The sequence below is a fragment of the Oncorhynchus tshawytscha genome, linkage group LG14, assembly GCF_018296145.1.
Source record: "Oncorhynchus tshawytscha isolate Ot180627B linkage group LG14, Otsh_v2.0, whole genome shotgun sequence".
Lineage (NCBI taxonomy): Eukaryota > Metazoa > Chordata > Actinopteri > Salmoniformes > Salmonidae > Oncorhynchus > Oncorhynchus tshawytscha.
Genome location: NC_056442.1, coordinates 25971803 through 25997264, shown reverse-complemented (window position 1 = coordinate 25997264; position 25462 = coordinate 25971803). Strand labels below are relative to the sequence as shown.

The following is a 25462-nucleotide window of genomic DNA, read 5'->3' as shown; positions in this document are numbered from 1 at the left end:
GTCCCAGCCGAAAGACGGCACCCTACTACACAGGGCAATGTCCCCAATCACCGCCCTGGGTCATTGGGATATTTTCTTTAGACCAGAGGAAAGGGTGCCTCCTACTGGCCCTCGACTTGCAATGTTTAGTTTAGAGGTCGACCGATTAATCGGAATAGGCGATTAATTACGGGCGATTTCTAGGTTTCATAACAATCGGAAATCAGTATTTTTGGACACCGATTTGGCCGATTTAAAAAAAAAAGTATTATTTAACTAGTCAAGTCAGTTAAGAACACGTTCTTATTTTCAATGACGGCCTAGGAACAGTGGGTTAACTGCCTTGCTCAGGGGCAGAACAACAGATTTTTTTTGTCTGCTCGACGATTCAATCTTGCAACCTTACAGTTAACTAGTCCAACACTCTAACCACCAGCCTATCATTGCACTCCACGAGGAGCCTACCTGTTACTCGAATGCAGTAAGAAGCCAAGGTAAGTTGCTAGCTAGCATTAAACTAATCTTATAAAAAACAATCAATCAATCATAATCACTAATTAACTACACATGGTTGATGATATTACTAGTTTATCTAGCGTGTCCTGCGTTACATATAATCGATGTGGTGCGCATTCGTGGAAAAAGGACTGTCGTTGCTCCAACGTGTACCTAAACATAAACATCAATGCCTTTCATAACATCAATACACAGAAGTATATATTTTTAAACCTGCGTATTTAGCTAAAAGAAATCCAGGTTGGCAGGCAATATTAAGCAGGTGAAATTGTGTCACTTCTCTTGCGTTCATTGCACGCAGAGTCAGGGTATATGCGATAATAATAAACGTTTTGTTTTCGAAATGATAGTTTCCGGATTCTACCATATTAATGACCAAAGGCTTGTATTTCTGTGTTTTAATTAAGTCTATGATTTGATATTTGATAGAGCAGTCTGACTGAGCGGTGGTAGGCAGCAGCAGGCTCGTAAGCATTCATTCAAACAGCACTTTTGTGCGTTTTGCCAGCAGCTCTTTGCAATGCTTCAAGCATTGAGCTGTTTATGACTTCAAGCCTATCACCCTCTGAGATTAGGCTGGTGTAACTGATGTGAAATGGCTAGCTAGTTAGCGGGGTGCACGCTAATAGCGTTTCAAACGTCACTCGCTCTGAGACTTGGCGTAGTTGTTCCCCTTGCTCTGTTCCTGGTTCGAGCCCAGGTAGGGGCGAGGAGAGGGATGGAAGCTATACTGTTACACTGGCAATACTAAAGTGCCTATAAGAACATCCAATAGTCAATGGTATATGGTATATGGAATACAAATGGTATAGAGAGAAATAGTCCGATAAATACTATATTAAATTCAACCTAAAACCTCTTACCTTGGAATATTGAAGTCTCATGTTAAAAGGAACCACCAGCTTTCATATGTTCTCATGTTCTGAGCAAGGAACTTAAACGTTAGCTTTTCTACATGGCACATATTGCACTTTTACTTTCTTCTCCAACACCGCTGTTTTTGCATTATTTAAACCATATTGAACATATTTCATTATTTATTTGAGGCTGAATTGATTTTTATTGATGTATTATATTAAGTTAAAATAAGTGTTCATTCAGTATTGTTGTAATTGTCATTATTACAAATAAATGTAAAAAAAAAAATAGGCCGATTAATCGGCATCAGCTTTTTTTTTTTGGGTCCTCCAATAATCGGTATCGGCGTTGAAAAATCATGATCGGTCGACCTCTAGTTTAGTTACACAATGATGGGTGAGAGAGTGGTGCTAAGTGATGGATGGGGGTGCTATACAGGCAGTCGCTAGCATAGTGACAGTGGTAGAAAGACCTGGGTTATATTCATAACGACACGTAACCATTTTTTTTAACGGAAAATGGAAATGAGCATTTCTTATTGTACAAGTTCAGGTATTCCCTCCCTGTTTCATCCTGTGTTCTTCTCTTTGGTGTAAAATGAATAGGACCCAGGGCTGGTGAACTGTGGATGAACAGGGGTGATGGAGGGTAGGAAGGAGACCGTCCCAGGCAGACAGGAAGTCTGTGCTGGTTAGAGAGAGTGTCAGTACGTCAGGCTGAAGACTGCCTCTACACATGACAGCCTCTGTTCCAGCTGTCTCTCCACATTAGCTTTCACACACTCACGCACGCACACACGCACACGCACCAGCACACAGCCCATGCTCATAGTAATATGCATAACCATCCCATTCCAGTACACAGGCCTTCATACTGTACTGTAACCACTAGAGCATTACTGTTGTATTTGTAAGTGTTGCCAGTGCAGACTACAGATGATGATGTATTAGCAGGGTTCCTATACAGTTCTGGCCTGTCCTCTCCTCAGGGGTTTATCTCTGTATCAAATGAACTATGGCTAATGTGACATCAGCAGGAAGGACCGCTGACCCCAGAGTTGCGTATCACTGGAATGAAGTGGGGCCGACCTGTTCTCCCAGGGTCAGACAGTAGTCAAAACACTGCTACCCCCGTTTATGTGGGCTTGGTTCCGCTCCCTCATTCCACAACGAGACACACACAGAGAAGGGGTGGAGGGAGGGGGTAGGATATGTGGGATGGAGAGAGGGGGAGTGGAAACAGCCGGTTGTCGTGGGGACGAGCAGACTTTTCTTGCTCTGAGTCTCTCAGTATTACATGTTTTTGTCTGCATCATTTCCAATCCCCCCATATGCACTACCATTCAAAGGTTTGGGGTTACTTAGAAATGTCCTTGTTTTCCATGAAAACATACATGAAATGAGTTGCAAAATGAATAGAAATATAGTCAAGACGTTGACAAGGTTATAAATAATGATTTTTAATTGAAATAATAATTGTGTCCTTCAAACTTTGCTTTCGTCAAATAATCCTCCATTTGCAGCAATTACAGCCATGCAGACCTTTGGCATTCTAGTTGTCAATTTGTTGAGGTAATCTGAAGAGATTTCACCCATTGCTTCCTGAAACACCTCCCACAAATTGGATTGGCTTGATGGGCACTTCTTACGTACCATATGGGTAAGCTGGACAAAAAATGCCATTTTCTTTCAAAAACAAGGACATTTCTAAGTGACCCCAAACTTTTGAATGGTAGTGTGTATATATATATATATTGATATTTTTGTTGTTGTAAATATACAGTATCAGACAAAAGTTTGGACACACCTACTCATTCAAGGGTTTGTCTTTATTTTTACTATTTTCTACATTGTAGAATAAAAGTGAAATCAAATCAAATCAAATTTTATTTGTCACATACACATGGTTAGCAGATGTTAGTGCGAGTGTAGCGAAATGCTTGTGCTTCTAGTTCCGACAATGCAGTAATAACCAACAAGTAATCTAGCTAACAATTCCAAAACTACTACCTTATAGACACAAGTGTAAGGGGATAAAGAATATGTACATAAAGATATATGAATGAGTGATGGTACAGAGCGGCATAGGCAAGATACAGTAGATGGTATTGAGTGCAGTATATACATATGAGATGAGTATGTAAACAAAGTGGCATAGTTAAAGTGGCTAGTGATACATGTATTACATAAGGATGCAGTAGATGATATAGAGTACAGTATATACGTATACATATGAGATTAATAATGTAGGGTATGTAAACATTATATTAGGTAGCATTGTTTAAAGTGGCTAGTGATATATTTTACATAATTTCCCATCAATTCCCATTATTAAAGTGGCTGGAGTTGAGTCAGTGTGTTGGCAGCAGCCACTCAATGTTAGTGGTGGCTGTTTAACAGTCTGATGGCCTTGAGATAGAAGCTGTTTTTCAGTCTCTCTGTCCCAGCTTTGATGCACCTGTACTGACCTCGCCTTCTGGATGATAGCGGGGTGAACAGGCAGTGGCTCGGGTGGTTGTTGTCCTTGATGATCTTTATGGCCTTCCTGTGACATCGGGTGGTGTAGGTGTCCTGGAGGGCAGGTAGTTTGCCCCCGGTGATGCGTTGTGCAGACCTCACTACCCTCTGGAGAGCCTTACGGTTGTGGGCGGAGCAGTTGCCGTACCAGGCAGGATGCTCTTGATTGTGCATCTGTAGAAGTTTGTGAGTGCTTTTGGTGACAAGCCGAATTTCTTCAGCCTCCTGAGGTTGAAGAGGCGCTGCTGCGCCTTCTTCACGATGCTGTCTGTGTAGGTGGACCAATTCAGTTTGTCTGTGATGTGTACCCCGAGGAACTTAAAACTTACTACCCCTCCACTACTGTTCCATCGATGTGGATAGGGGGGTGTTCCCTCTGCTGTTTCCTGAAGTCCACAATCATCTCCTTAGTTTTGTTGACGTTGAGTGTGAGATTATTTTCCTGACACCACACTCCGAGGGCCCTCACCTCCTCCCTGTAGGCCGTCTCGTCGTTGTTGGTAATCAAGTCTACCACCGTTGGGTCGTCCGCAAACTTGATGATTGAGTTGGAGGCGTGCGTGGCCACGCAGTCGTGGGTGAATAGGGAGTACAGGAGAGGGCTCAGAATGCACCCTTCTGGGGCCCCAGTGTTGAGGATCAGCGGGGTGGAGATGTTGTTGCCTACCCTCACCACCTGGGGGCGGCCCGTCAGGAAGTCCAGTACCCAGTTGCACAGGGCGGGGTCGAGACCCAGGGTCTCGAGCTTGATGACGAGCTTGGAGGGCACTATGGTGTTAAATGCCGAGCTGTAGTCGATGAACAGCATTCTCACATAGGTATTACTCTTGTCCAGATGGGTTAGGGCAGTGTGCAGTGTGGTTGAGATTGCATCTTCTGTGGACCTATTTGTGCGGTAAGCAAATTGGAGTGGGTCTAGGGTGTCAGGTAGGGTGGAGGTGATATGGTCCTTGACTAGTCTCTCAAAGCACTTCATGATGACGGAAGTGAGTGCTACGGGGCGGTAGTCGCGAATGCTGCCATCAATCCACGGTTTCTGGTTTGGGAATGTTTTAATCGTTGCTATGGGAAAGACATCTTCAACGCACGTAATGAACTCGCACACCGAATCAGCGTATTCGTCAATGTTGTCGTCTGACGCAATACGGAACATATCCCAGTCCACGTGATGGAAGCAGTCTTGGAGTGTGGAATCAGATTGGTCGGACCAGCGTTGAACAGACCTCAGCGCGGGAGCTTCTTGTTTTAGTTTCTGTCTGTAGGCAGGGATCAACAAAATGGAGTCGTGGCCAGCTTTTCCGAAAGGAGGGCGGGGCAGGGCCTTATATGCGTCGCGGAAGTTGGAATAGCAATGATCCAAGGTTTTTCCAGCCCTGGTTGCGCAATCGATATGCTGATAAAATTTAGGGAGTCTTGTTTTCAGATTAGCCTTGTTAAAATTCCCAGCTACAATGAATGCAGCCTCCGGATATATGGATTCCAGTTTGCAAAGAGTCAAATAACGTTCGTTCAGAGCCATCGATGTGTCTGCTTCGGGGAATATATACGGCTGTGATTATAATCGAAGAGAATTCCCTTGGTAGATAATGCGGTCTACATTTGATTGTGAGGAATTCTAAATCAGGTGAACAGAAGGACTTGAGTTCCTGTATGTTGTTTTGGCCACACCATGTCACGTTAACCATAAAGCATACGCCCCCCGTCCCTCTTCTTACCAGAAATATGTTTGTTTCTGTCGGCGCGATGCGTGGAGAAACCAGCTGGCTGCACCGTCCCCGACAGCGTCTCTCCAGTGAGCCATGTTTCCATGAAGCAAAGAACGTTACAGTCTCTGATGTCCCTCTGGAATGCTACCCATGCTCGGATTTCATCAACCTTGTTGTCAAGAGACTGGACATTGGCGAGGAGAATGCTAGGGAGTGGTGCACGATGTGCACGTCTCCGGAGTCTGACCAGAAGACCGCTTCGTTTTCCCCTTTTTCGAAGTCATTTTTGGGGTCGCCGGCTGGGATCCATTCCGTTGTCCTGGGTGAAAGGCAGAACACAGGATCTGCTTCGCGAAAGTCATATTCTTGGTCGTACTGATGGTGAGTTGACGCTGCTCTTATGTTCAGTAGTTCTTCTCGACTGTATGTAATGAAACCTAAGATGACCTGGGGTACCAATGTAAGAAATAACATGTAAAAAAACAAAAAACTGCATAGTTTCCTAGGAACGCGAAGCGAGGCGGCCATCTCTGTTGGCGCCGGAAGTGTCATCAAAACTATGCAATAACATATGGAATCATGCAGTAACCAAAAAAATGTTAAACAAATCAAAATATATTTTAGATTTTAGATTCTTCAAAGTAGCCACCCTTTGCCTTGATGACAGCTTTGCACACTCTTGGCATTTTCTCAACCAGCTTCACCTGGAATGCTTTTCCAACAGTCTTGAAGGAGTTCCCACATATGCTGAGCACTTGTCCGATGATTTTCCTTCACTCTGCGGTCAAACTCATCCCAAACCATCTCAATTGGGTTGACGTTGGGTGATTGTAGAGGCCAGGTCATCTGATGCAGCACTCCATCACTCTCCTTGGTCAAATAGCCCTTACACAGCCTGGAGGTGTGTTGTGTCATTGTCCTGTTGAAAAACAAATGATTGTCCCACTAAGTGCAAACCAGATGGGATGGCGTATCGCTGCAGAATGCTGTGGTAGCCATGCTGGTAAAGTGTGCATTGATTTCCAAATAAATCCCTGACAGTGTCACCAGCAAAGCACCCCCACACCATCACACCTCCTCCATGCTTCAAGCTGGGAACCACACATGTGGATATCATCTGTTCACCTACTTTGTAACCAAAAATCTCAAATTTGGACCAAAGGACAGATTTCGACCGGTCTAATGTCCATTTCTCGTGTTTCTTGACCCAAGCAAGTCTCTTCTTATTGGTTTCCTTCAGTAGTGGTTTCTTTGCAACAATTCAACCATGAAGGCCTGATTCACTCAGTCTCCTCTGAACAGTTAATGTTGAGACGTGTCCTTTACTTGAACTCTGTGAAGCATTTATTTGGGCTGCGATTTCTGAAGCTGGTAACTCTAATGAACGTATCCTCTGCAGCAGAGGTAACTCTGGGTCTTCCTTTCCTGTGGTGGGTGTCATGAGAGCCAGTTTCATCATAGCGCTTGATGGTTTTTGCAATTGCACTTGAAGAAACGTTCAAAGTTCATGAAATTTTCCATTGTGACTGACCTTCATGTTGTAAAGTAATGATGGACTGTCATTTCTCTTTGCTTATTTGAGCTGTTTTGCCATAATATGGACTTGGTCTTTCACCAAATAGGACCGTCTTCTGTATTCCACCCCTACCCTTCTTTATCATTTTCCCCTTACCCTGCCACCTCTCCCCAAATTGGAGTAAACTAATGGACAACAATGCTTGGACAACAATACAACAATGCTTCCATTTCCAGCTTATACATACTACACACATACATACTACATACATTTCACGGACAGTATGATTTACATGATTTATCTTTAGTTTGTTTTTAGTCCCAGCTTTCAGCTACCCTCAACCAATGTTCCCTCTAAGCTGCGTGGGACTCCCACGCACCTCCCCCGGGACTGCCTCGCAGAAGAAATCTCAGCCCACATAGAGAACCACGAGATTGAACTTCAATCAACTTTCTAGAGCAGTCGAGAGCGATCTACTGGTCGATCTCCAAGGCATTCCTAGTCGATCGCCAAACATTTCTGTAAAAAAAAACTTGATAAAGCCTGATGTTCCTATTTGTTTTTATTCGTCTCAGGCTGTTGGCATTATTCAAATCAAATCTTATTTGTCACATGCGCCGAATACAACAGATGTAGTAGACCTTACTGTGAAATGCTGAATACAACCGAATACAACAGGTGTAGTAGACCTTACTGTGAAATGCTGAATACAACCGAATACAACAGGTGTAGTAGACCTTACTGTGAAATGCTGAATACAACCCGAATACAACAGGTGTAGTAGACCTTACTGTGAAATGCTGAATACAACCCGAATACAACAGGTGTAGTAGACCTTACTGTGAAATGCTGAATACAACCCGAATACAACAGGTGTAGTAGACCTTACTGTGAAATGCTGAATACAACCGAATACAACAGGTGTAGTAGACCTTACTGTGAAATGCTGAATACAACCCGAATACAACAGGTGTAGTAGACCTTACTGTGAAATGCTGAATACAACCCGAATACAACAGGTGTAGTAGACCTTACTGTGAAATGCTGAATACAACCGAATACAACAGGTGTAGTAGACCTTACTGTGAAATGCTGAATACAACCGAATACAACAGGTGTAGTAGACCTTACTGTGAAATGCTGAATACAACCCGAATACAACAGGTGTAGTAGACATTACTGTGAAATGCTGAATACAACCCGAATACAACAGGTGTAGTAGACCTTACTGTGAAATGCTGAATACAACCCGAATACAACAGGTGTAGTAGACCTTACTGTGAAATGCTGAATACAACCCGAATACAACAGGTGTAGTAGACCTTACTGTGAAATGCTGAATACAACCGAATACAACAGGTGTAGTAGACCTTACTGTGAAATGCTGAATACAACCCGAATACAACAGGTGTAGTAGACCTTACTGTGAAATGCTGAATACAACCCGAATACAACAGGTGTAGTAGACCTTACTGTGAAATGCTGAATACAACCGAATACAACAGGTGTAGTAGACCTTACTGTGAAATGCTGAATACAACCCGAATACAACAGGTGTAGTAGACCTTACTGTGAAATGCTGAATACAACCGAATACAACAGGTGTAGTAGACCTTACTGTGAAATGCTGAATACAACCCGAATACAACAGGTGTAGTAGACCTTACTGTGAAATGCTGAATACAACCGAATACAACAGGTGTAGTAGACCTTACTGTGAAATGCTGAATACAACCCGAATACAACAGGTGTAGTAGACCTTACTGTGAAATGCTGAATACAACCGAATACAACAGGTGTAGTAGACCTTACTGTGAAATGCTGAATACAACCCGAATACAACAGGTGTAGTAGACATTACTGTGAAATGCTGAATACAACCCGAATACAACAGGTGTAGTAGACCTTACTGTGAAATGCTGAATACAACAGGTGTAGTAGACCTTACTGTGAAATGCTGAATACAACCCGAATACAACAGGTGTAGTAGACCTTACTGTGAAATGCTGAATACAACCGAATACAACAGGTGTAGTAGACCTTACTGTGAAATGCTGAATACAACCCGAATACAACAGGTGTAGTAGACCTTACTGTGAAATGCTGAATACAACCCGAATACAACAGGTGTAGTAGACCTTACTGTGAAATGCTGAATACAACCCGAATACAACAGGTGTAGTAGACCTTACTGTGAAATGCTGAATACAACCCGAATACAACAGGTGTAGTAGACCTTACTGTGAAATGCTGAATACAACCCGAATACAACAGGTGTAGTAGACCTTACTGTGAAATGCTGAATACAACCCGAATACAACAGACCTTACTGTGAAATGCTGAATACAACCCGAATACAACAGGTGTAGTAGACCTTACTGTGAAATGCTGAATACAACCCGAATACAACAGGTGTAGTAGACCTTACTGTGAAATGCTGAATACAACCCGAATACAACAGGTGTAGTAGACTTTACTGTGAAATGCTGAATACAACCCGAATACAACAGGTGTAGTAGACCTTACTGTGAACTGCTGAATACAACCCGAATACAACAGGTGTAGTAGACCTTACTGTGAAATGCTGAATACAACCCGAATACAACAGGTGTAGTAGACCTTATTGTGAAATGCTGAATACAACCCGAATACAACAGGTGTAGTAGACCTTACTGTGAAATGCTGAATACAACCGAATACAACAGGTGTAGTAGACCTTACTGTGAAATGCTGAATACAACCCGAATACAACAGGTGTAGTAGACCTTACTGTGAACTGCTGAATACAACCCGAATACAACAGACCTTACTGTGAAATGCTGAATACAACCGAATACAACAGGTGTAGTAGACCTTACTGTGAAATGCTGAATACAACCGAATACAACAGGTGTAGTAGACCTTACTGTGAAATGCTGAATACAACCGAATACAACAGGTGTAGTAGACCTTACTGTGAAATGCTGAATACAACCGAATACAACAGGTGTAGTAGACCTTACTGTGAAATGCTGAATACAACCGAATACAACAGGTGTAGTAGACCTTACTGTGAAATGCTGAATACAACCGAATACAACAGGTGTAGTAGACCTTACTGTGAAATGCTGAATACAACCCGAATACAACAGGTGTAGTAGACCTTACTGTGAAATGCTGAATACAACCCGAATACAACAGGTGTAGTAGACCTTACTGTGAAATGCTGAATACAACCCGAATACAACAGGTGTAGTAGACCTTACTGTGAAATGCTGAATACAACCCGAATACAACAGGTGTAGTAGACCTTACTGTGAAATGCTGAATACAACAGGTGTAGTAGACCTTACTGTGAAATGCATACTTACAAGCCCTTAACCAACAATGCTGTTTTAAGAAAAATAAGTGTCAAGAAAATATTGACTAAATAAACTAAAGTAAAATATAAAATAAAAAAATAACAATAAGGAGGCTATATACAGGGGGTAGGAAAGTGTATCTATAGGCTTTCGTTGTTGTTATTATTAGCGGCTTGAGTCTTTTTTAATATTGAGGATTATTTCACTTTCTCTGTTCAAAGGAGTAACAACATGAATTTGTGCAGAGGCAGAAATAATGCGGTGCGACTCGAGTTTCGCCATCAGCTGGAAGACAGTGCCCATTTGATGAAAGACAGAGTGAAGGGATGTTGAGAGGCAGACCTTCAGTCTACTGCTCTCTCCCTCCGCTGAGACTGACCAACAGATGCAGGCACCGTCTGCTCAGTAAAATAAAAATAAAAACAAATGATTTAAATGTATTCTCACGCAGCTGTGCCTCACAAGTAATACAACAACGGTGTGATCATAACCCTGCCTCAAATTTTGTATTTTAAATGTACAAAAATGGCCCAATCATCAATGCATTGGCAGGGCAATTCAAGCAAAGCCAATATGTGTTGATAATGTATAGCTAACTGCAAAAACATTACTGTTTTTAATTGGTTAATGTTGCATAGGCTTATGTTTTTTTTTCAATCATGTTAAAAAAAATCTGAGCGGTAGATCTCAGCTTTCATTTTGACTCAGAAAGAGATCTTGACTTAGAAAAGTTTGGTGACCACTGTTATACAGTTTTCCCTATTAACACTATCAACGTTTCCCTTTACTTTGGCAAATGTGATTGAATCAACGCAATGTTAGCCACTTTCAATGCAACATACCAAAACAAAACAAACTATGCAAGCGATATTGTTGTAGGCAGAACGCATCGGAGTACGATTCTATCGCATTGACACGCATGACTCAGCCCATACTCTACACAGACCGGTGCGGCAATAATCAATCAGAGCTGCAGGAGGCCTATATGCAAATAGACCATTGTCAAATATGGACCTGTGCCATTCACTTTGAACTGGACTGTGTTTACAGCATGAGAGGTTGAGTAGATGCGCTGGTTTTGAGATCAAGGTGAGAGCTGCATGTTGCCACGTGTGCACATTTAGTTCATATCCTTTGCTAGTTAGTGAGTTATTAGCCCAGATATAGATCATTTGTAGTCAGCAATAGGGGAGTGATTGCATCCTATCAGGAGCCCAAATGTGTACATTTCTAGACATCTTTGAAAAGTGTGTCAGGTAAAGAGCTTTTGTTGTCTTAAAGAGGCAGTGTTGTATTTTGAGACAGGCTTGAATCATTTTGATTTGATTTGATTTATTAGGATCCCCATTAGCCGACGCCAATAAGCTTGAAAATGAAAGGCCTTTCTATTCTCATAGTTTCTAGAGATTGTAAATGAAAGATAAGCACCTTTGCTAAGAGTATTATTGTATTATTGATCGATTGACTATGACTTTTTAGATCACCCAGCAGTGCTATTTGGAGAGTTAGCTCCAAGTACATGTGGCAATTTTTCAGCCATTCCTGAACCTGTGAACAGAAACAAGCTACATATGGAGAGTACCAAAACAAGTGATCTAATGATTCTGTCTCTTCCCGGCAAAATCTGCAGAGCTGGGATGGTTGTATATAGAACATATAGAACATTCTATTGGTTGCAAAATGTAAAAAAATAACTCAAAGTTTTGAATCCGGCTTCGTTTTGTATATCAGATCATAAACCATGTGTCATGGAATCGGTACATCGGAAATCTACTCCAAACTAATTTGCAATCTATTTGGCGCAGCTGTATATTAGGTCCTTAAATTAAACTGGTATACTTTTTTATTTATCACAATTTTCTTAAGCCAATTTTGGTCTTTAATGCAGGACCAACAGACATGTTCCTTACCTTCTCCCCTTTCCCCTTGGCTCCTACATATTTGTGGTAATGCTGCAGTCAGCTGGTTGTAATTTTGGACATTTCCATATATTTTTGTTAACTGCATGTGTGACATAACTCCACCATTCCTATTTATGATTTTATAAAAAATAAAAAAGATAATGGTTTTTATCGGTTAGTATATTTGAGTTTAATCATAATATTTGTTGTAATATTTGTTCTGTCTTTTCTGGTGGATTAAACTGGAATTGCAACCAGCTTTTTATTGTTTGTTTTAAAAATAGAGATATTTTGGAGATGATTTCATTTGCAAATAACTGAAAGTGAGAGAATGTAATCTGAATAAAGGGAAAAGGCCATTCTTGAACACGGAGTGAGCCATTCTTACTAATCTGCTGGTGAACCAGTTCATATTTAACTTTAGTTTTTGTATGATTGAAGGCTTTTGTGAGAGGTTCAGTGCTTTAATGTTTAATCATTTTTGCCCTCCGAGTTCATATTCATTATATAAATATCACTCAGTATTTACGTTTGGTGTCTGAGAGGTCCCGAAAATTGGGTCATCCTGAGGCTGCACTGTGTGCGTGTGTGCGTGTGTGTGTGTGTGTGTGTGTGTGTGTGTGTGTGTGTGTGTGTGTGTGTGTGTGTGTGTGTGTGTGTGTGTGTGTGTGTGTGTGTGTGAAGGTGTGTGTGAAGGTGTGTGTGAAGGTGTGTGTGAAGGTATGTGTGAAGGTGCATTTGTGTGCGTGTCTTTTAATAAAACGGCTTTGTCCACATCAAACACACATAGAAAGGCAGATGAGCCGAGGAAATAGAACGAAGGTAACATCGTAAATATGCTTCCTGATTTTATACATTAGAAGTTTTTTTCCTCACTACTCACCATTCCTCACCACTGTCTTTTTGACATGGCCGGGGAACGTTCCCGCAATGCTCCCTGATCTCCGGTAGAATGGAATCATTAGCTGTCTGTCACAGTGCGGCAGCGGCTTACCCCTGACCACGGCTAGTTGGTCTACTTCCCGTTAGCTTTGATAAACGTTTTCCCTGCTCCCTGCCCCGCGGTCAGGCTTTTCTAACTGTGGAAGACCATAATACTTATGTTAAGAGAGAACTATATTTCTCTCTCGGAAGGCAGTGTGAATGTGAAACTCTGTTGTTCATCTATAGTTACTACCATTACTGAACGAACTAGTCCAATGTTCTGCAAACCTAGTGAGCATGTGGAGTGGTTTTGTCTCAAATTGCTTCCACAGGCTAGAACAGAAATATGTTTTTTTCCATAGTCAAATTGAATGTATGGGCCCTCTCAAATTAATTTAGGATGGTTGATCTCTAAATTCACTATCTGTGTGTTTGTGTGTGTGTACTATGATGTTCCACTATTGAGTGGCCTCAATGCTGTGTGTGTATGTGTGGTGATCCAACTCTAATGTTTTTCCTGATGTTTTACTATGCTATAGTCCATCCTAGTTTTATTTGGCTGTGTTTCACCACTATCTGTCTCTCTTTGTTTCTGTTCCCTATCCTCCCACTCCTCCTCGCTCTCTCTCTCTCTCTCTCTCTCTCTCTCTCTCTCTCTCTCTCTCTCTCTCTCTCTCTCACAATTATGTTTCTCTCTATCTCCATATGTTTCCCATCGTTTACCTCCACCCACTAATACACATACACACACACACACACACACACACACACACACACACACACACACACACACACACACACACACACACACACACACACACTCACACACACACAGAGACACACAGAGACACACACATGGCCTTGTTTTTATATCTTTTCACTTTATTTTCTCTGACACACACACGTACGCATGCACACATACAGATACACACACACAAACACACTCCCTACTGCCTGCTCTACTTCTCTGATTCCTGTTGTTAATATCTCAGGGGCTTATGTGCACCGTGACTGAGAGAGAAAAGAAAGCCCATGTAGCTGTAATCTAGTGCTCCGATTCCAGGCTTGTATATCTGTGGCTAGAGCAAGGTGAAGGGAGGAGGAGGAGATGGAGAGATGCAGAGGAATACAGGTCACTGACAGAGATAGAGGGAGGAAGAAGGTTGATTAAATCACAAAGGAGAGAAAACATTAGAAAAGGGTATAAAAACAGAGGTATTCAACATGCCATGGTTTGTATGACAGATGCACAGAGAGAAAGGGAGACATTCAGAGAGAGGGAGAGAGAGCGAGAGAGAAACAGGTTGTTTATGCACACCGTCACACACTAATACCCACCCCCTACGCCGGCCTGGTCCCATGTTACATGTGGAGACTGTCATACGGGGTGGTATGTTGCCCTACTAGCTGTGTGTCTGGACAGCTCACGGTAATGCTGGGAAGGGACACACAGTGGGAGAGGACTGTCAGTTTCACCGCTGCAGCTTGACTCTCTCTCTCTCTCTCTCTCTCTCTCTCTCTCTCTCTCTCTCTCTCTCTCTCCCATGGAGCAGGATCAACTCTCAGGGAGACACTCTTAAAGGGACAGATCCACTGCTGCATCTCCCTCCTGCAGCCTCAGACACAGACACAGGAGAAAGGAGGAGGAGAGAGAGAGGGAGAGATAGAGGACATGGAGAGAGCGAGAGAGGGAGATGGGTATCTGAGGGGGAGAGAGGATAGTCCCTGCGTCCCTGCGGCTGGTAAACGGACATTTATAGCTGCTGTTTTGTGTTGATAAGGATGACAATGAATAACAGTAATACTATGTATTGGCTTTGAATGTATATCAGAAGCCTACAGTGCCTCACACTGTACAAGACAATAAACATTAAGATGCAGTGAGGGTTGGATGCTGACAAATTGGATGCTGACAAATTCAGCAACACTGTGGTTATGTCTGCCAGCCAAACAGTGGGAGTGGGTTTTAGGGAGGAGGAGTCTGTGATTGAGGACGGGTATAGGTGAGGGAAAGTACTGTATGTGTGTGTGTGTGTTAGGTGCGTGTGTGTCTCCATTAACTCTTGTGTGCCGAGTTGGGCTCTGTGTTATTGGCCAGCTGTGTGGCGGCTCCTCCTGGTTATTTTGATTGGATGCAATGATAGTATGTCCTCAGGCTCCAGCTGTACGCTGTTCTAATGGTGCTGCTTTGGCTGAAGGGCGCACTCATCACACACACACACACACACACACACACACACACACACACACACACACTCCTCCCTCCAATGTAATAACTCTTATATTGTTGCTGTTTCATTCAAAAGGTCTCCGTTGCCAAATATGGAGCGCTGTGCGGAATGTTTACCTTGGTCTCTTAAACAGTGGTGTGCAATATTTTAGTAGTGTTTAAAAAACATGTTTCCTGCCTGATTAGTGTTGTGAATGTGAATCTCAGAGAGAGAGAGAGGCTGAGAGAGTGTGAGGGAGAGAGAGGCATAGAGAGAGGGGGAGAGATAGACAGAGAGAGAAAGGAAAAGAGAGAGACATGAAGTGAGAACCGGGGCGAGGGAGTGGGCAAAATGGGAGGATGACTTCAGTCTACGGTAAACAAAAGAAAGACAAAAAGCCATAGGTCATTCCCCGACCAAACACACTGTCCCGTTACAATGTACTCCAGATGTGTCCAGATGTGGGGCGTCAAGTAGCCTCGTGGTTCGAGCGTTGGACTAGTAACCGCAAGGTTGCAAAATCAAATCCCTGAGCTGACAAGGTACAAATCTGTTGTTCTGCCCCTGAACAAGGCAGTTAACCCACTGTTCCTAGGCCGTCATTGAACTGGCTTGCCTGGTTAAATACATTTAAAAAAAATATTTAAATGAAAACATTGGGTGAGGTGCAACTATTTGTTCTTTGTTGAAACTTGGCATGGGCCTATACTGTGTGTGTGTGTGTGTGTGTTTTACTATCCTTCGCCGATCCCCACAATGAAAAAGGATCTTTTAGGCTCAGGGGCAAGGGTTAGAAGTTAGAGTTAGGTTAGGGGTTTGGGGTTAAGGTTAGAGTTAGAGTTAGGGTTATGGGTTTGGGAAAATATGATTTTGAACGGTAATCAATTGTTTGGTCCCCACAAGGATAGTTAAACAAACGTGTGTGTCTGTGTCTGTGTGTCGGTCTGTCTGTACTCAGCCTTGGAGATGCATGTTTTGTAAAGCTACAGGGGTCTAGGCCTATAAGAAGTTAGACGTGAGAGGTTGGGGTGTAAAGAGGGATGGGGGATGTTGTCAAGGTTTCCTTCACTGCCCTCTGGCTGCAGTTTGGTCTGGCAGTGCCAGTGTGCCATCCTCTGAATGCTGGGTCTGTGCTGACTGGGGTGAGTGGCAGGGTGCTGGGTACAGGGGGTTGACACCCTGGCAGAGAGAGGCACGCAGCAACACTGTGACCTCAATCAGATGAGATTGAGATTTCAAAGTCCCCTCCCTCCCCCCTCCCCCATCCCTCTTACCCCCGTCTTCTCCTCTCCCTTTCCGACACTACCTCCCGCTCTCTCATTCTCCTTCTTTCTCTGTTACCCTCTCTTACACTCCTCTCTTGCTCTCACTCCCTCCGTCTATACTTCTCGTTCTCCTCCCCTCTGTCCCTCTGCAGCCTCCTTGGCAGGAGCTCAGCCGTTAGATCACATGACCTCATAGCAAGTCCATTAGATCAGCCCTGAAACTGGAGCAGAACACCCAGAGCCCTGGCCCCTGCCTGGGCTGGTCCCCCCATGTCTCTAAGCCCACTCCCCTGCTCCTTCCCTGGGGAGACATCTGACGCCAGCTGCCCCTCGCCCCCCCTTCCTGCACCTGCCCCAGTGGGGGCCGCCGGCCAGGTGCCGCGCTGCCAGCATGCTGCCCAGAAACACCCCTCCCGCCTGGCCTCTGAGGGACCTGCCGCTCTTGGCAGAGGCCACATGCCAGCAATGCCAGCGACACCATGTTCATTTAAACGCACCACGTAAACAGATCCCAATGTGCCTGTACACACACCCAACCTTACACACACTTTCACTTCCGCCGTGCCATGCCTCACACCTGCTACCCATCCCGTAAGGTGACAGAGCTTACGGGAAGCGGTGAGTGTGTGAATGTGTGTGTCATAGGCTTATCTAATAACCGTGTGTTTGAGTCAGTATATAAAGCTTAGCCCGTGTGTTTACGGGAGGAGAACAGTTCTACAGGGCTGAGAGATTGCTTTGGAAGAGCTTTATCGAGATCAGCTGATTATACTTTCTGATCATACCGTTGGAAAGACTTCAACACACCCACTAGACAAATACTTAGTGAAAGCCAGGAGAAAAAGAATGCCGAAGCTTGGGGCAAGACCGCCGAGATGCCCAAGATGGTAAGATCATTTGAGAGGATGTCTGTTCCGCTTTAAACTGGGCCGTGCGATATTCTGAGATGTTTCTCTTTCTCTGGTTCAGTTTTCATACTTCGTACAGCGAACTGACTTAACTGACGAAACTGACTCCCACAACAACAACAAAAAGACTCATTAGCATTTTTAAACAGGTCTTGTTTTGATAGTGACATCATGTTTCATTATGAAGACGTTGAAATTACCAATGCAAATGAGGTATTCAGGCCGAATGGCCTAAATGTGTGTGTGTGTGTGTGTGTGTGTGTGTGTGTGTGTGTGTGTGTGTGTGTGTGTGTGTGTGTGTGTGTGTGTGTGTGTGTGTGTGTGTGTGTGTGTGTTTGTTTACATCCGGCAAAAATTCCGATGTTCAAAGCCCACAGGATGAAAGGACTGTCTGGCTTCGTGGTCTAGCTCTACCTGTAACCCTAAACACTGATGGAAATGTGATTAAACAAATCTAACAGATATAGCTCTGTAGAGATATTTAATGATGATAATATGGATTAAATTGCTAGGTTGTAAAGGACAGTAGTGTTTTCACACACCCATCATTCGTTTATCTCAGTTACAGCGTTGTCTGCAGTGGCCCATAGGGACAAACGCTTTCTTTCTTTAAAAAAGGGGTTTTCCCTCTGGGCTACCATAGTTGTCTCTCTCGCTTTCAGAGTAGAGGTGTCATTTCTTGTCACTGTCGTTTCACCCCCATGGCTGTCACGAGCACACAACTTAACACGTACTGACCTCGCCCCCCTGTGTGTCTCTGTCTCCATAGCAACAGGGAGCCCCAGACCCCGGAGATGAATAAGCTGCGTCAGAGCCTGCGCAGGAAGAAGCCCACCTACGTGCCAGAGGCCAGCAGACCCCACCAGTGGCAGGCCGATGAGGAGGCCGTACGCAAGGGCAAATGCAACTTCCCCGTCAGGGTAAGACTGAGAACCCTGTCCTGGGACCTGGTCATAAACTGACTCTTAACTAAACCTCAACCTAACTATTATTACTCTTAATCTTTTGGTTCAAAATGTTGAGTTATAAGATTCAATTGGTATACTATCTGGGACAGCAGGGAAGGAAGTTGTATTTCGTATTACAAAATCACACCTAACTCTAGCCTTAGATCGAACTTAGTTCTGACTTTTACTTTTACTCTTATCCTAAGTCCCGTGGCGGTGTGATCAGTGGAACAGAACAGAACCTGACAGTAATGATGATCCTAGTTCTAGTGATGAGACTTAGCTGTCTCTAAGTCTTTCTGGAGGCCCAGTGGATGGGGAGAGATCAATAGTGAATAGTGCCTAAGGGTGGGTGGGGAGAGATCAATAGTGAATAGTGCCTAAGGATGGATGGGGAGAGATCAATAGTGAATAGTGCCTAAGGGTGGATGGGGAGAGATAAATTCTACCTCCTCCCTGGTGAAACTGCTACGTGATTCTCTTCCACCCCTTTGTCTGAGGTGATTTGCCTTCTCCCCAATTAAGCATTATACGACAGCCCAACTGCATTGTGGTATATAAGCACGCTCTTAGTAATTCCACTCTGGTTCCCCAAAATCAGCTGTAGTCTATGCGTAGGATAGATGGATCCTTATATGCAACTTTAACGAACAGAATAGTGAAGGAGTACTATCAGAGTGCTGCTCTAGGGCAGTAGAGAGGGGAACAGTAAGAGAGAAGAGGCAGATAAAAAGGGACACAGGGGAGGAGGGATGGGGAAGTGAGGGATGAGGGCAGCAATAGAGAGGGTGAGTGAGATTGAAAGAGGGAGGGGGGGTGGATAGATAGGAGGGAACATTTCTAATGGAAAAGACCCATGATGGCATGCTTCAGATCCCCAGCAGGAATTTGCTAGCAGCAGTCATTACCCCACTATCAACGCCTCTCTCCCCCTCACCAATCTGTCTCTCCTAGCTCTTCAGCTGCTTCCTTCAAAACAAAACTATAGTTTACCCAATTGTATGGCCCACTAGGTTTCAATTAAGAAACATACTGTAGTTTTAACGAACCGCTAGCTTGCGCTAGGCACATATTATCGACCTGATGTTATGCGGTCTAGCTAGTGGTTTGTAGTAAAGCTAGCTGCTAGACTATAACACAAACGCCAGTGGTGACACTTTGTGGGGATCATTTTGAACTGCATGTAATTACACCGGGATGATACATATCATGAAGCAAACAACTTGCAACTTTATTTCAAGCAACATGTATTTTGAAATGAAATCACAATAAACCTCAATTGTGTTCCTTTCTGCACTAGCTCATGACAGTGGTATTTGCTAGTAATGTCTCTGTCCCGTGCATGTCATCCTGTTTGTCTGTTTTATTTGGTTGTCACATGGTTTTGGTACGGTAATGGACACTGCTTTGTGGGTATGAAGTGCTGTTGTGGACAGGGTTTGCATCCTAGGTCAGCCATGAAGGGTTTGTTACACCCACACCAAGGATCAAGGACATCAGCTTCAGATCTGTGCAATATCATCAGAGAAAATGAGTGACAACCAAATAAAACAGACAAACAGGGAATGTTCAATGACCAAAAAACACACTATACTTCACTCAAAGAATCAACACTTTATTTCATATCGTACAAAGAAGAAAGTGAAATGAATAGTGTCTAATAGAAATAATCAGCAGAATGTCAGGGCTGAGCTGGAACCGAAACCTGCACACCCAGTAGCTAGATCTCGAGCAGCAAAGTTGGCCATGCATGTTCTAGGTCTATGCATTGTTATTTTTAACAGTCTTTTTGTAGTCTTACAACCAATTCTAACAGTAAACCAATAGTATACAGTACCAGTCAAAAGTTTGGACACACTTACTCATTCCAGGGTTTTTCTTTATTTTTACTATTTTCTACATTGTAGAATAATAGTGAAGACATCAAAACTATGAAGTAGCACATATGGAATCATGTAGTAACCAGAAAAGGTGTTAAACAAATCAAAATATATTTTATATTTGGGATTCTTCAATGCAGCCACCCTTTGCCTTGATGATAGCTTTGAACACTCTTGGCAATATCTCAACCAGCTTCATAGGGTAGTCACCTGGAATGAATTTCAATTAACAGATATGCCTTGTTGAAAGTTAATTTGTGGAATTTCTTTCCTTCTTATTGCATTTGAGCCAATCAGTTGTGTTGTGACAAGGTAGGGGTGGTATACAGAAGATAGCCCTATTTGGTAAAAGTCCATATTATGGCAAGAAAAGCTCAAATAAGTAAAGAGAAATGACAGTCAATCATTACTTTAAGGCATGAAGGTCAGTCAATACAGAACATTTCAAGAACTTTTAAAGTTTCTTCAAGTGCAGTCGCAAAAACCATCAAGTGTAATTCCACTGCGCATCTAGCAAGAGAGGAATGTGTTGGCACAGGGTTTCTAAACACAGAGGCGCAACATCGCAAGACTTGCGGGAACACTTGTGAAATAGACCAAACAGACCAGGCCAGGGTTTGGGGTTTGGGACGTAAATGAGAGAAGTGAAAAACTCTTCCTTAGTTGTTAATTGTCTTGAAATCTAAAGTCACGTCCTAGATTCGACCCAATGTCTTAAGTAGTTGAACATGTTATAACACCAACCTCGTGAGAGACGAACTGACACGTTTTCATTTTGGTCAAAAAACGACTTTACATCGAAATAGTGCCTTTAATTTGATGGCCTGCGCATGTGCAGTTCGGCGCGCGATGACCGTCAGAACCGATTACGTGTTTCTACGCATGAGCTTAGCTACCCAATGTCGTCATGACATCACCTACAAGTGTGTTCGGGGAGTCTTATCGGAGAAGCAGATTTAGCTTATCTTCATAGTGTACTGTCTTTGGTGTCGGTCTAGCAAGGTTTATGTTGTTAGGCCTACTGCTGCAGCACATGTCATGGCCGGAGGTAAATAACAATGACCACCCAATTGATACAACGAATCATGATATAGTTCTGTGAGGCAAGCTTACTTTGCAGTTAGCATTTAATTGAGGTTATTGGGGAAAGTCTTTCTGTCTACCCACAAAACAGTTATCATTAGCATCGCTATCTGGCTTCATGGAGTGATAAACAAACGCTCACACAAAACAGACAGTCTGGCAATATTGCTGGATGTTAATTGGCAGATATTATTTTATGTTTGGCTTTTTAAGCCAATAATGGCAAACCTGGGGTGGGATAATGTAAATGTGGGTTTGATTGGATAATAGCTGGGAGTTTTATGTTTATGACTGTTTGTAATGGAACAAATTAAAAAATGCATGTACTTTCATAATTGCTTGGCGAGCTACTCATAGCTGGGCTGTGAACTACGGGTAGCTACTGGTAGCTCGTGATCTACCCCTGAACTAGACTAAGTTAGCTAGCATAGATGGCTTACAGCCGCAACCGAACAGCTGTTGTTTACAAACGCACCGCAAGTTCTTTGGGGTCCTCCTCAAAAAGCTGTTAAAAAGGTCTATAAAAATCTTACGGTTATTGGTCACACACAGATTTCCAGGTGTTATAGCAGGTGCAGCGAAATGCTTATAGAGCTAGTAACAAGGCGAGCGTGTCTTTCGGTGCCGTCTTGCTACAAGAGCATAGTAGCAGTTGTTTGGAGGCAGGCCAAAGGCTACACAAGGTCTTTCTCTCTCTCTCAATTCAATTCAATTCAATTCAAGGGGCTTTATTGGCATGGGAAACATATGTTAACATTGCCAAAGCAAGTGAAGTAGATAATATACAAAAGTGAAATAAACAATACAAATGAACAGTAAACATTATAGTCACAGAAGTTCCAAAAGAATAAAGACATTACAAATGTCATATTATGTCTATATACAGTGTTGTAACGATGTGCAAATGGTTAAAGTACAAAAGGGAAAATAAGTAAACATAAATATGGGTTGTATTTACAATGGTGTTTGTTCTTCACTGGTTGCCATTTTCTTTTGGCAACAGGCCACAAATCTTTCTGCTGTGATGGCACACTGGTATTTCACCCAATAGATATGGGACTTTATCAAAATCGGTTTTGTTTTCGAATTCTTTGTGGATCTTTGTAATCTGAGGGAATTATGTGTCTCTAATATGGTTATACATTTGGCAGGAGGTTAGGAAGGGCAGCTCAGTTTCCAACTCATTTTGTGGGCAGTGTGCACATAGCCTGTCTTCTCTTGAGAGCCAGGTCTGCCTATGGTGGCCTTTCTTAATAGTAAGGCTATGCTCACTGTCTGTACATAGTCAAAGCTTTCCTTAAATTTGGGTCAGTCACAGTGGTCAGGTATTCTGCCACTGTATACTCTCTATTTAGGGCCAAATAGCATTCTAGTTTGCTCTGTTTTTTTGTTAATTCTTTCCAATGTGCCAAGTAATTATCTTTTTGTTTTCTCATGACTTGGTTGGGTCTAATTGTGTTGCTGTCTTGGGGCTCTGTGGGGTCTGTTTGTGTTTGTGAACAGAGCCCCAGGACCAGATTGCTTAGGGGTCTCTTCCCCAGGTTCATCTCTCTGTAGGTGATGGCTTTGTTGTGGAAGGTTTGGGAATCGCTTCCTTTTAGGTGGTTGTAGAATTTAATGTCTCTTTTCTGGATTTGGATAATTAGTGGGTATCGGCCTCTCTCTCTCTCTCTCTCTCTCTCTCTCTGTCTCTCTCTTTTTTTCCCTTTCTTTCTTTCTCTCTTGATCTCCCTCTCTCCAATGTTCCCTCTAAACTGCACGTGGGCACAGAGTTCCCCAGGTTCCACAGAAGAAATATCAGCGTGCATGGAGAAGCACGAGATTTAACTTCACTCAGCATGTCCCTTTCCTGTGGGAATTGTGATGGAATCAACACACTATTAGCCACTTTCAATGCCACATACAGAAACAAAATTAACTATGCAAGACTGTATGCAAAAGTAACTATACAAAAGATTTTGTTGTAGGCAGATTGCATTGGAGTAGGATTCTATTGCATTGACAAGCACACTCTACACAGACTGGTGCAGCATAACCAATCAGAGCTGCAGTATGCCTATATACAAATGCCATATATGGATCTGTGCCATTCACCTTGAACTGGACTGTTTTTACAGCATGAGCAGCCATGAGTAGATACACTTGTTTTGAGATGAAAGCGAGGGCTACATGTAGCCACGTGTGCACATTTTGTTAATGTCCTTTGCTAGTTAGTGAGTTAATAGCCCAGATATAGATAATTTGTAGTCAGCAATGCTTCCTACAAGAGCACGAAAGGTGTGCATTTCTAGACATCTTTGAAAAGCAAGTCAGGTAAAGTTCTCTGTCACATACTCACTAAGCCACACAACTCTAAATGGGGTAAATAAAGTGACTCATGCTTTCAAAAGGCCTCTGCGGAAAAATAGTATACAATCTATTTGAGGCACCTTTTCGGTATGTTTTCCACTCTGCTGGCTTGGCTCAGAGGAATGGGTTTATATTTGACAAAAAACATTCTGGCAACCTAATTGTCTCTCCAAGGGCCTCCGACGCACCACAGGGAACACTGGGGGACTGGAAATCTAATCCTGTAAAAGGACTCTATCCTCCCTCATTCATCCTCATTATTAGCAGCTGACACAGTCTGGTGGCTCACTTTGAAATGGATTGGCTTACACTGTTTTGTGATCATGTGAATGCAGAGGAGATTAACTACAATGCATAGGGTACTTGGGCATATTTGTGTGTTCATGCGGTTTGTAAAAATCTTAACAGCCTTTGCATCTCTGAGTTCTAATGTATCTCTCATTCTCTCTCTTTCTGTCTCCATCTCTCTCTCGTTGTTTCTCTCCTCTCTCTCTCTCTCTCTCTCTCTCTCTATCTGTATCTGTAGTACCTGGGTCTGGTGGAGGTGGAGGAATCCAGAGGGATGCATGTGTGCGAGGAGGCTGTGAAAAAGCTCAAAATTGTAAGTATCCCTCCACTCTAACCCCCTGCTGATACCTCTCTTTTATGTATGTTTATGTAAGCTGCCATGTTTTGTTGTATAGGCTGGTATTCTTATCCTGGTGGAGTTATCAACTCATTATAAGATATCCTGCACCTTACACAGTAGTCCAACACACACATGCACGCAAACACTCACACTCACACACACGCATGCACACACACACACACACACACACACCGATACCACTGCAGTCTCTTGCTCCTTGTCTTGAGATTTTGTCTGCTTTTTTCATTTCCCCCTTCCAATTCCCCCTGTTCCCTTATTTACCTCTTATCTCCAGATCCATATCTCCTCTTCTCTTCAGCCCTCTACCTCTATTTTGTCTTGAAGCTCAGCCCAATCCCACCCCAAGCATCTGCAGTAAATTCCTAATCTAAGCCCCTTGCTTCTTCTCCTGTCGGAGCTGAGCCCTCCTTCGAATCAGTAATGTGCTCAGCTACTCAGACCTGACCATCCCCGTACCACAGCTTTAGAACAGCCGCCTTCCGCTTGGCCCCCTGGGAAGGCAGGCTCGCCCAGGCCGTGCGAACAGTGTGACACAGAACAGGCCGGGTCACACAAGCACAAGCTGCAAAGAGTGTAAAAGCCACCATAGCACGTGCTGCTGCCCGGGCCAGTGCTGCTGAGAAGCCTGGTATACTAGACAGGGTCTTGGGCATAGGGTGGCATGCAGTCAGAGTGGGGTCAAGCAGGAGGTGACACCCCCCTGTCAGCTCCCAGGCTCTCCTGCCCTCTGGGCTCTGTCTGTGGGGAAGGAGTCGGGACAGCAGGCCTAGACCCTGGAGAAGCCTGGAGACGGCTCCGGTGTTTCACTGTCTTGCTTGTTTTCCCAGCCTGACTCCTTTTTCCCCCATCGTCTTCCATGGGCTTTGTCCACTGCTCAGCAGGGTAGTTATGTATGTGTGTGTGTGTGTGTGTGT

General features: G+C 43.4%; 1 protein-coding gene across 5 annotated transcripts in view; it reads left to right on the top strand.

Moving 5' to 3' along the window:
• The window catches only part of numbl (NUMB like endocytic adaptor protein), a 77110-nt gene that overhangs the window by 37311 nt on the left and 14337 nt on the right, over window positions 1-25462 (top strand). For 2 of the 5 annotated variants that reach the window (XM_024444739.2, XM_024444737.2), the window contains exons 2-3: window positions 18410-18560; window positions 24426-24500. In XM_024444739.2, the coding sequence (XP_024300507.1) occupies window positions 18435-18560; window positions 24426-24500 (201 nt within the window). In that variant the 5' untranslated portion in view covers window positions 18410-18434. Of the gene's footprint in view, window positions 1-14810; window positions 15000-17368; window positions 17620-18409; window positions 18561-21427; window positions 21516-24425; window positions 24501-25462 lie in introns of those variants that run through there. The other 3 variants (XM_042297226.1, XM_024444738.2, XM_042297227.1) reach the window with 3 other exon arrangements.